This window comes from Lynx canadensis, chromosome X (assembly GCF_007474595.2).
Source record: "Lynx canadensis isolate LIC74 chromosome X, mLynCan4.pri.v2, whole genome shotgun sequence".
NCBI classification, from domain to species: domain Eukaryota; kingdom Metazoa; phylum Chordata; class Mammalia; order Carnivora; family Felidae; genus Lynx; species Lynx canadensis.
In genome coordinates, this window is record NC_044321.2 from 64683819 (window position 1) to 64696631 (window position 12813).

The window sequence follows — 12813 nt, forward strand, 5'->3', positions numbered from 1 at the left end:
TAATGGTGAGATTTAGGTTTTCTTTGTAAAAGTTGCTTGAAAACTCTTTGACTGGGTAGGCTGTGGGGAAGAGCTAAGATGTAGCATAGTAGGCAGATAATAGGTTTGCCTCATCCCTCAAATACAGCTAGATAACTATCAAATGATTCTGAATACCTAAGAAATTGACCTGAGGGTTGATAGAACAAACTACACAACTAGAGGGAGAGAAGAGGCCACATCAAGGAAGGCAGAAAGTATGGAGATGTGGTTTGGGGGTGAAATGGATCACAGGTGCTGTGGAAGGGAGAGATCTGTGGTTGCACAGAAAGTTGAGAGAGAGTGGAACACACAGGAAAATGCACAAGGAGAATGCTTACCCAAAGCCATTGGCTGGGAAAATGAAAGAGGCTGATTTTTGTGTTTTGGCCACCAGTGGGACTCAAAGACTAGAGATTTAGAGGTCCTAGGTACAGAGGAATGGGCTGGTGCCATTTCCCTCCCCTGCCCCTCAGCATAAACCTACCTCAGTAGACAGCACAGGAACAACACTGGCTGCCTTACCTATTTACACCAAGTCCTAACACCCTGCACTCTGCTGGTACTGCATTTCTCAGGCAAGTGTGCCTAAGGACCAGTGCAGTGGGCCCCTTCCTCATAAGACTAGCACAACCTCCCACACACACCACTTCTATTGACCATAGATTTCTGCAAAGCTTCAGTTCTAGTGGAAATAGCATCAGGTCTCTTAATAAGCAGACCAGAGCACACCTAGTTAAAATTTGCAACCCTCTGGCCAAGGTCCAAACACTTCCCACTGCAGGCAAGAACAACCCTTATAAATGACTGACCTGAAGGATACAGCAGCCAAATACAGCAGCAAAGTGCATGCAGCACACAACAGAGACACTTCCTGAAGAGCCAGGCCCTGAACATTATATGACCTCTTCTTCATAAAGCCATTACTCTCAGGAGCAGGAAACATAACTGGCTTTTCTAACACAGAGAAGAAGATAGAGACCTAGAAAAATGCCAAGATGGAGGAATTCATCCCTAAAGAAATAACAAGAAAAGGTCATGGCCAGGGATCTAATTGAAGCAAACATAAGTAATATGCTTGATCCAGAATTTAAAGCAACAATCGTAAGGATACTAGCTGGTCTTGAAAAAGGCATGGAAGATATTAGGGAGGCACTTGTCACAGAGATAAAAGAGCTAAAAAACAATCCAGCCAAAATGAAAATTGCAATAACTGAGATTCAAAACAGACTGGATTGTAATGACCACAAGATGGAAGAGGCAGAGGAACAAATAAGTGATATAGAAGATGGAAATATGGAAAATAATGAAGCTGAACAAAACAGAGAAGAAAAATTTTGGATCATGAGAGTAGGCTTAGAGAACTCAGTGACCCCATCAAACATAATAGCATTCCTATCATACGCATCCCACAGGAACAAGAGAGGAAAGGGGTAGGAAGTTTACTTGAGGAAATACAGCTGAAAACTTCCCTAATCTTTGGAAGGGAATATTCGTCCAAATACAAGAGGCAGAAGGAACTCCGATCAAAATTGACAAAAGCAGGCCAACACAAAGACATATGGTAGTTACATATACAAAATATGGTGATAAACAACAACAACAAAAATTCTAAAAGCAGCAAGACAAAAGAAGTCCATAAAGTACAAGGTAAGACCAATAAGGTTCCACAGAAACTTGGCAAGCCAGAAGGGAGTGGCATGATAGATTCAATGTACTGAATGGTAAAAATCTACAGCCAAGCATATTCTATCCAGCATGTCTATCATTCAGGATAGGAGAGATAAAGAGGTTCCCAGACAAAAACAAACAAACAAACAAAAACAACAACAACAACAAAACAAAACACAATAAAAACCTAAAGGGGTTGGTAACCACTAAAAAAGTTTTACAAGAAATATTACAGGGGACTCTGAGTGGGAAGGAAAGACTGAAAGCAACAAAGACTAGAAATGAACAGAGAGAATCTCCAGAAACAATGACAAAACAAGTAATAAAATTGCACTAAATACATACCTATCAATAATTAATTTGGATGGAAATGGACTAAATGCTCCAATCAAAAGACACAGGGTGTCAGAATGGATAAAAATACAAGCCCAAACTAGATGCTGCCTACAAGAAACTCATTTTAGACCTAAAGACACATGCAGACTAAAAGTGAGGGGATGGAGAAACATTTGTCTTTCAAATGGACATCAAAACAAAGCTGGAGTGGCAATACTTATATCAGAACGACTAGATTTTAAACCAATGACTGTAACAAGAGATAAAGAAGGGCACTATATCATAATAAAGGGGACTATCCAGAAAGAAGATCTAACAATTATAAATATTTATGCACCCAACATAGAGGCACCCAAATATATAAAACAATAACAAACATAAATGAATTTACTGACAATAATACAATAATAATAGGGGACTTTAAAAACCCCAAGTACATCAATGGACAGATCATCTAAACAGAAAATAAACATGGAAACAATGGTTTTGAAAGACATACTGGACCAGATAGACTTAACAGATACATTCAGAATATTTCATCCTAAAGCAGCAGAATACACATTCTTTTCGAGTGAACATGGGACATTCTCCAGAAGAGATCTCATACTAGGTCAAAACTCAGACCTCAGCAAGTACATAAAGACTGAGATCATACCATGCATATTTCCTGACCACAGTACTATGAAACTTGAAGTCAATCACAAGAAAAAATTCAGAAAGTCCACAAATACATGGAGGTTAAAGACCATCCTACTAAAGAATGATGGGTTAACCAGGAAATCAAAGAGGAATTTAAAAATACATGGAAACAAATGAAAATGAAAACAATGGTCCAAACTTTTGGGATGCAGCAAAGAAAAATCTAAAATAAACAACCTAACCTTATACCTAAAGAAGCTAGAAAAAGAACAACAAACAAACCCTAAAAGCAGCAAAAGAAGGGAAATAATAAAGATTAGAGAAGAAATAAATGATATAGAAAAAAACAAACAAAAACCAGGAGCTGATTTCTTTGGAAAAATTAATAAAATTGATGAACCCCTAGCAGGACTTATCAAAAAGAAAAGAGAAAAGGCACAAATAAATAAAATCACAAATGAGAGAGGAGAAATAACAGTCAGCACCACAGAAATAGAATTATAGGAGAATATTATAAAAAAATCTGTATGTTACCAAATCAGAGAATCTGGAAGAAATGGATACATTCCTAGAACCATAAACTACCAAAACTGAACAGAAAGAAATAGAAAATTTGAAGAGACTTATAACCACCAAAGAAATCGAATCAGTAATCAAAAATCTCCCAACAAACAAAAGTCTAGAGCCAGATGGCTTCACAGGGGAATTCTAACAAACATTTAAGGAAAAGTTAATATATATTCTTCTTAAACAATTCCAAAAAAATAGAAATGGAAAGTAAACTTCTAAATTAATTCTATGAAACCAGCATTACCCTGATACCAAAACCAGGTAAGAATTCCGTAAACATATACACACACAACAACAACAACAACAACTACAGGGCAATAGCTGAACATGGATGCAAAAATTCTCAATAAAATACTAGCAAACCAAATCCAACAATACATTGACAAAATCATTCTCCACAATCAAATGGGATTTATTCCTGGGTTGCAAGGGTGGTTCAATATTTGCAAATGAATCAATGTGATACAACACATTAATAAAAGAAAAGAATCTTATGATCCTCTCAAAAGATGAAGAAAAAGCATTTGAAAAAGTACAAAATCCATTCATGATAAAAACCCACATCAAAGTAGGGATAGAGGGAGCACACCTCAACATCATAAGGGTCATATACAAAACTCAGCTAACATTACCCTTAATGGGGAAAAACAGAGCTTTTCCTCTATAGTCAGGAACAAGACATGGATATCCATTCTCACCACTATTATTTAACATAGTACTGGAAGTCCTAGCCTAAGCAATCAGAAAACACAAAGAAATAAATGCGTCCAAATCATCAAGGAAGAAGGCCAACTTTCAATTTTTTCAGTTGACATAATACTGTACACAGTGAAAACCCAAAGTCTCCACCAAAAATTGATAGAATGGATACATGAATCCATAAAGTTACAGGATACAAAATTGTGTAGAGAAATAGGTTGCATTTATATACACCAATAATGAAGCAGCAGAAAGAGAAATCAAGGAATCAATCCCATTTACAATTACACCGAATACAATAAGATACCTAGGAATAAACCTAACCAAAGAGGTAAAAGATCTCTATTCTGAAAACTATAAAAAATTTATGAAAGATATTGAAGATGACACAAAGAAATGGAAAAATATTCCATGCTCATGGATTATAAGAACAAATATTGCTAAAATGTCTATACTACCCAAAGCAATCTACACATTGAATGCAATTCCTACCAAAATACCACCAGCATTTTCACAGAGCTAAACCATTCTAAAATTTGTATAGAACCACAAAAGTTCCCAAATATCCAAGGCAACCTTAGAAAAGTAAATCTGGAAACATCACAATTCCAGACTTCAAGTTACATTACAAAGCTGTAGTGATCAAAACAGTATGGTACTGGCACAAAAATGGACACATAGATCAATTGAACAGAATAGAAAACCTAGAAATGAACCAAAAACTGTATGGTCAATTAATCATTGACAAAGCAGGAAAGAATATGCAATGGGAAAAAGACAATCTCTTCAACAAATGGTGTTGGGAAAAATGGACAGCAACACGCAAAAGAATGGAACTGGACCACTTTCTTACACCATATGGAAAAATAAATTCAAAATGGATAAAAGACCTAAATTTGAAAAAGGAAACTATCAAAATCCTAGAGGATAACACATATAGCAACCTCTTTGACATTTCCCATAGCACCTTCTTATTAGATATATCTCCTGAGGCAAGGGAAACAATAGCAAAAATAAACTATCAGGACTTCATCAAGATAAAAAGCCTCTGCACAGGAAAGGAAACAAACAACAAAACTAAAAGGCCACCAATGAAATGGGAGAAGATGTTTGCAAATGACATATCTGATAAAGTGTTAGTATCCAAAATCTATAAAGAACTTATCAAACTCAACACTCAAATAATCCAGTTAAAAAGTGGGCAGAAGATATGAATAGACATTTTCCCAAAGAAGACATCCAGATGGCTAATAGACACATGAAAAGATGCTCAATATCACTCATCATGAGAAAAATACAAATCAGAACTACAATAAGATATCACCTCACACCAGTCTCAACAGCTAAAATTAACAATATAGGAAACGACAGGTGTTGGCAAGGATGTGGAGAAAGGGGAACCCTCTTGCACTGTTGGTTGGAATGCAAAGTGGAGGAGTCACTCTGGAAAATAGTATGTAGCTTCCTGAAAAAGTTAAAAATTGAACTACCCTATGTTCCACCAATTGTACTACTAGGCATTTACTCAAAGGATACAAAAATAGTCATTTGAAGGGATACATGCACCCCAATATTTATAGCATTATCAACAATAGCCAAATTATGGGAAGAGTCCAAATGTCCACCATCTGATAAATGGATATATAAGATGTGGTGTATATATATGTGTGTATATATATATATATATATATACACACACACACACACATACATATATACATATATATACATACATACAATGGAATACTATTCAGCCATAAAAAGGATTGAAATCTTGTCATTTGTGAAGACATGGATGGAGCTAGAGAGAGCTAAAGAGCTTTATGCTAAGTGAAATAAGTCAGTCAGAAAAACATAAATATCACATGATTTCACTCATGTGTGTAATTTAAGAAACAAAACAGATGAACATAGGGGAACAAAAGAAAAGAGAGCCAAATCAGAAAACAGACTTTTAACTACAGAGAACAAACTGATGTTTGCTGGAGGGGAGGTTGGTGTAGGGATGGGTTAAATGGGTGACGGGTATGAAGGAGGGCACTTGTGATGAGCATTGGGTGTTGTATGTAAGTGATGATTCACTAAATTCTATACCTGAAACTAGTATTACACTGTATGTTAACTAACTAAATTTAAACAAAAAATAATGTAAATAAGAAATAAAAGTCTTTCACCATAGAGCATAAGATCACTTACAAAAATTTTTTCCCTATTTGCACAGCCTTGGTTTGTATATTTGGCACTATATCCCATTTTCAGTGTTTTACTGCAATATCAAAAACTATGGTATGCATTAAATATGCAAATAAAGACCTGTAAGAAACATTTACATAATAATTTGTTTTGCAATCTGCCAGGGGAAAAGAATCATATGATCTTGCAAAGGGATTTATAAATAGACCATTTGCCAACAAAAGGAATAAAGGATTGCTCGCTATTTAATAAGTCATTTTATTATTACTAAGTCATGATCACTGTCATTATTCTACCAATAGCAATGCAAACCCAATATTCTCACTACTTATACCTGTAAACTCTCGTATTTTAAATTCATTTTCTTATTTTCCCCTTCAATACTATTATATGTCATAAACTGAATATTTGTGTCCTCCATAATTTATATGATGAAACCTAATCCCCCTACCTGAAGGTAGGGCCTATGAGAAGTGATTAGGTCATGAGGGAAGAGCCCTTATGGATGAGATTAGTGTCCTTACAAAAGAGACCCCAGAGATGTCTCTCACCCTTTCTGTCATGTCAGGACACAGCAAGAAGACTGCTGTGTATAAAACAGAAAGCAGGTCCTCACCAGATACCAAAAATGCTGGTGCCTTGATCTTGGACTTCTCAGCCTCCAGAACTATAAGAAATAAATTTATGTTATTTAAAAGCTACCTAGTCTGTGGTATTTGTTATGGCAGCTGGAATGGACTAACACAGTATAGAACCACTACTCATTTAATGTTTCTCAACTTTTAAACTACAAGTCAAACAAGATTTCCTTCAGTTGTACCCATTGTTGATCTTTCAAATGGATAAATCTGTTAATATTTAAAATACCTCCATAATTTTGGCTTCTCCATTTTTATCACTATATTCTTCTTTAACGACTTCTTTCTTGTTTTCAGCTATTGCTTTGGAACTTGTATCTGTGTTTTTTTCCATCGTATCATGTTCTGTCTTCATTTTCTGTCCAGCAACACAGAATAATAAAAACAAATATACAACTTAAGTGGTGTGTTAATTAAATGGCCCAGGTTATTTTATCACCTGCTGTAATGATTTATAAAAAGATTACAATATCCATATAAACTTAATATCAATAAAATCATCACTCGACACTTTTACCTCCATTGTAAACCCAAAGCAGCATTAAAAATGAATAATATTCTTCAGATATAAATCAAATACATTTTCTTTTAGATGAGAAGCAACAAGTTAGAATACTGACCATTGACCACTCAAAGCTAATTGCCTGCATCAGATTAGATTTTTATAAATTAACTCTTTTTGACTAGAGGGGGCCAGTTCATCTGTCATGTCTAATAATTAGCAACAGGGTTTTGTTTGTTGCAAAGCCTCCAGTGGCTAATAATTAAGAGAAACACTAGCAAGGGCATCACTTTAGATATATTTTAAAGAGATTTCCTGGGGACATAGGTGATTCAATATATGTTCTACAAGTTTTGAAATGACTTGAATCATGATTGCTTTACCAAGAAAGCTCTTTGCCTATGTGAGTAAACAGCACTGGGTGAAGAGGCCAGAAAACCTGTGTTTGAATTTTGGATCTGCTACTTACTTGATGTCATCTTGAGCAAAAGTATAAATCTTTTTGTGCATGTTTTTTTATATGTAAAAAAGAGTAATTCCACCTACCTCATAGGGGTGTTATTAGGAACAAATGGTAAAATATATGTGAAATTGCTTTAGAAACTATAAAATATAATATAGATATATTATTACTATTTTAACACATGAAAAACAGAGAGTCAAGTATAATAATGCATTTTAAAGTCCAGGATTATATAGTATTTGTTTTATTATAGCATTATCTTCTAATTTTAATGGAAATAAAGTGTTTACTATCTTAATAGCCTATAAATTGAGTACCCAATTTTATAGAACAGTGACCTTGAAATGTCAAATAGAAAAAAAAAATTTTTTAAACTTTTCTCTCCTGTTGTTACTTGTTACTAAAACTTCACTTGCCCTAGTTTTAACAGTATCTTTCTTTTTATTTTTGAGAGAGAAAGTATGCGAGCAGGGAGAGGGGCAGAGGGAGAGAGAGAGAATCCCAAGCAGCCTCCACACTTAGCGTGGAGCTGATGCAGGGCTCGAACCCATGGCTCATAACGCCAGCCAAAATCAAGAGTTGAATGCTCAACCAACTGAACAGCCCAGGTGGCCCCAGCAGTATCTTTTAATCAAATAATTTAAAGCGATTTATAAATATGCCTGTAATTTACAGTTTCTCCAATCACAAAATGATGGGATTCGAGGATTTTAATGTTCCTCCTAGCTTTAACCATTTATGATTTTAGGAAGTTAACCAATCTCTAAAATATCAGTCATACCTCAATAAAGCAGTTTAAAAAATTACTAGTATTATATTTGCACACATTTATAAATAAATAAATAAATAAATAAATAAATAAATAAATAAATAACAACATGGAGAAACGAACTTAATATTGAGGCTATTTCTATTTCTAATGTCATTAGCCATAACATTAGAGTATAGAATATCAATTGTGTTCATTTAAAAATAATTTATGTGAAAACACTTTGCAAACTGTAAAGTATTATCAAATGTTAGTTACTACTATTATTACAAAGCATTATTTTGGTTACTACAGTTTACACCTTTTGTTTTTCCAGCAATATTGGTGTTGTGACTATATGATGTCAAAGGCATATATATTTTACAAGTCTACCCAACTAAAATTTTATTTTGTTTCTTCCTAATAAAAATGTCAAAATACGGTAGACAATCACAGAACGTGAACAAATATTCCTTACTCAAAAAGTTTACATGCACCATATGGTATAATATATTACTAGCTAAACAGAAAATAAAGAAAGCAAAATGATCAGCTGTATGCCTTTCCAAAAACATTATTTTTAAATGTTTTTTAATGTTTAGTTTTGAGAGAGAGTGAGAGAGAGCGTGTGCGAGTGAGTGGGGGAGGGGCAGAGAGAGAGGGAGACACAGAATTCAAAGCAGGCTCCAGGGTCTGAGCTATCAGCACACAGCCTGATGCAGGGCTCAAACCCATGAACCCTGAGATCATGACCTGAGCTGAAGTCAGATTCTTCACCGACAGCCACCTCACCTAGGCGCCCCTCCAAAAAAATTATTTCTAAAGAAGAGTAATCTTCTGTCAACATTGCCTGTTGAATATTTACCTTTGTAATAGATGTTCTTTTGGGCTTCAACTCTGGTGTAATGGGCACAGGCATCTGCATCAAAAAACACAAGTCATGGTTGGGGGGAGGAAAAAATCATAATTGAAGACAGATTACTAATAATGAAATCCAACCTCTTAATTTAAATAAATGGGTATAGTTCGGACCAACCACTAGGAAAAACAAACAAACATGTCCTTAGTGTGAAATTTTTTACAACATCCAAAATAAATCTTGTATTAAATAGGTAGTATTGTGTAGGATTCCCTGAATTTTAAAAGTACATTTTACAATACATGAGAAGCGTTTTAAAAAGACCACTTACAGCAGACAGTCTGGCTGATCTTCTTTTTGGCTATAAGTAAAAAAAAATAATTAATAGAATTATGGACACACAAAACTAGAATTATTTATATTGTGAAAATATTTAGTGCAACACTACATGAGCATTGTTTTTAAAGAGGCAGTTGTAAACTTGAGTAGAATATATAGTAGAAATATAAATTTTTATTTTCCCTTCCCTGGACCCTTTATACAGCTAAAGAAAAATATCTCAAATTAAACTTCAAATGCTAAGCTAAATGAACACAATGGCTAATAACAAGGAGCATATTTAGAAATAAGAATATAGCCCCTTCTTGCAAACTGACAGATTTTTTTGCTTAAAAGGAAGAAACTCTCTCCAGATCTTAACAAGCATAAGGTCCTAAATTCCAAGAAGTTTGTAATTTTCAATACCTGCTATATTTCTGAAAGAGCTCACTAGCATACCATATTCATACTCATATGGTACAGATATACAAATCAGCATCTATTTTTGTGTGTCTCAAATTCATAAAACAAGTGGATTTTTTCAGTCATATTCTAAAACTAAAAAAACTCACCTCCTGCCTGGTACCATCTTGACTGGCAGCCTATACAGAGGAGAAAACCACACAGGAATAAGGTCATCGATATAAACACATAGATTAGAAAATACTGCATATGGATTACAGTTGTAACATAACCACTTATGACTTTTTTCCTGGATTCCAGCTCAAGTAGCCACGTGTTATTTCCTAGTAGCATGCTACATACTGCTGTCCGCTAATGTGCAAATGTGCACCAAGATGCAAATGCATTCTCAAGACATAAATTCCCACAACTAATAATCAATTCCATCCTTTTGTGTAAATTGCATCTCCTACAAACAAACCTTTTAAATTTTAAAATCCAGCTGCTGTAGCCAGTGTTAAAGCCAAAAAAAGTGTGGGGGTGGGCAGAATGAAGGAGGAACTTCCTGCAATTTCCCTGTGTTTTGCCTTATGTTTTATATGCAATTGTACTTATCTGATCCTCTCTACTGGCTGGATTAATCTTTCCAAGTCCTTCATACAAAAACTACAACCCCCACAATGTTTCGATGCTTGCTTGCTTTCTGTTTTCTTTCTTTCTTTCTTTCTCTTCCTTCTTTCCCTTTCTTTCTTTCCTTCCTTTTGGTCCTTCCTTCCTTCCTTCTCTTTTTCTTTTATGGAGGGAACCCCTGCAACGTCAATGCATTATTCCGAGGAGCTGGCCATGGACTTTAAAACTTCCCGCCACTACCTGCTACAAGGTTGCTGTCAGATCTGTAAAATAGCACGACCCATTGCACAAGCCTAGAAAAGCTCAGCGGAGGGAATCTCAGGAAATGGGATGGTTACTAAAAACCATTGCTTTTTGTATTTGAGCAGCCCTTTAGTCTGGGAATTATCAAGCTATTACATGATTCATACAGCCCCAGAGCACAGGGGAATTTCGGTCTTATTCCTATGTTTTAGAAATAGGGAAGGTGGCCGGATAAATAGGAATAATATCAAAACAATTACACTGCTTTACATCAGCACAGTGTTTTCCAATTTTATGAAGCAATGAAACAGCGTTCAATTTCACTACTAAGGGACACCCCCCTTCCCAAAACAACAAACAAACATTCAAACAAACACTGGTAGTAAATTTATCTCTTGTCCAAGAAGAGGAGTCACAATTTTTGAAATGAGGGTTTGCAGAATACCTGTAGCCCCTGAATATCTCAAATCAATTCTGCATGTCTAAAAGTGAATAAATCCACGCTACCGCAACATCAGCAGTAGTTTTTATCTTACGCAGTTCTCTTGCCATCTCTCCACCTTTACACAAAGAGTTTGGAGAACCCCAGATCTCATAGCCCTAAAGTTGCTAATTGCAGAGGTGGTTCTCTCCTTCTTTAAGACAGTTTGAAGTCTGCGCCGCCTAATGGCACAGGATTACCATTGCATAGCCATCTGGCATGCCAAGAAGTGGAGGAGGGAAGAGGAAAAAGAAAACGGGAAGAACAAAGGCAAATACGGGAGAAAGCCGTGGCTTTCGTTACCCCAAACTGGAAGGTTCCCGGAGAAAAGCCGGAGGCTGAGGAGGAAACTGGTGCCTGGAAGTGTGGTTAAGAGAAGTGTTCTCCAATAGGGTAAGCGGAGGAAGGGAGGTGGGGTAGGAAGCGACAGCACAACGCTATGGCTGTTTCAGCATGGAGACACCTCTTAAACGATTATTTCCCTTAAACAAAACAAGCCGAAAGTGAACTACTAGTTGCATTCAAGACCATCCTTAATCTTACACTGATCATTCTTTGCCTTTCTTTCCCCCTTCCATTCAGTACATCACAAAATCGAACTAGAAGCCAAAATGCTTTCTAAAACCTCTACGGATTAGGAAATATGTATTTCAGTCTCTAATCCCCCTTCTATCTTCCTATTTCACTTACCTTTCTTTTGGGCATTGTTGCAGCTCTCTACAGGAGATCTTAACAATTAGCAGAAAAAAAGCCGAAAGCAGTCTCTGCCCAAGCGCTTAGAGAGCAACTGAGTTTTCAATGAACTAATTGCAGCACAACCTGTACTCGGCAAAAAAAACAAAAAAACAAAAAAACAAAAAAACAAAAAAAACAAACAAAAAAACAAAAACAAAAAAAAAAAACAACAACAACAACAAAAAACACACCTCGTTATTGGCAACATTAAACGCACCAAGACGCAACCAAACTACGTGAATGGTTAGCTGGAGTGGGAGCCAGATTTGAATGACAGGCAGTGAGACCAATAAAGAAAGCTGATCTGCCCAGGGGCGTGGTCCACAGACTTGCCAGACGCCCTGTTAAGGCTGCCTTTTCAGACCGCTGGTGTGGTGGAAGAGCACATGGACTTGATAAATGCAAAATGCTCAAGCTTAAGACTGGCGGGAAAGCCAGAGTTGTCTTCATTTTGTTTTTCTTTTATGTTGTAATAACAGGCGAAAGTCACAGCAGTTGCTTTCTCCACAGTCTCCAAAACCACCACTTTTACTTATTTCCAGGGATAAAGTGTTTTTGAGACCGGGTTTAGTATAGGCTCCAGTCTTCACATTCTACCTCTGGCAGGAGGATGGAGATGAACTGCGGGGGGGGGGGGGGGAAGTATTGATTCAGAAAGTAGAGAAGAC

General features: G+C 36.0%; 1 protein-coding gene across 1 annotated transcript in view; it reads right to left on the reverse strand.

Moving 5' to 3' along the window:
* The window catches only part of HMGN5 (high mobility group nucleosome binding domain 5), a 189788-nt gene extending 177518 nt beyond the window's left edge, over positions 1-12270 (reverse strand). Inside the window, exons 1-5 of the mRNA XM_032592064.1 lie at positions 12101-12270; positions 10227-10256; positions 9668-9697; positions 9343-9396; positions 6994-7122 (exon numbers count right to left, since the gene is read on the reverse strand). Coding sequence (XP_032447955.1) covers positions 6994-7122; positions 9343-9396; positions 9668-9697; positions 10227-10256; positions 12101-12115 — 258 coding nt within the window. The 5' untranslated portion in view covers positions 12116-12270. The remainder of the gene's footprint in view (positions 1-6993; positions 7123-9342; positions 9397-9667; positions 9698-10226; positions 10257-12100) is intronic.
* Between the last annotated feature and the right edge of the window lie 543 nt (positions 12271-12813).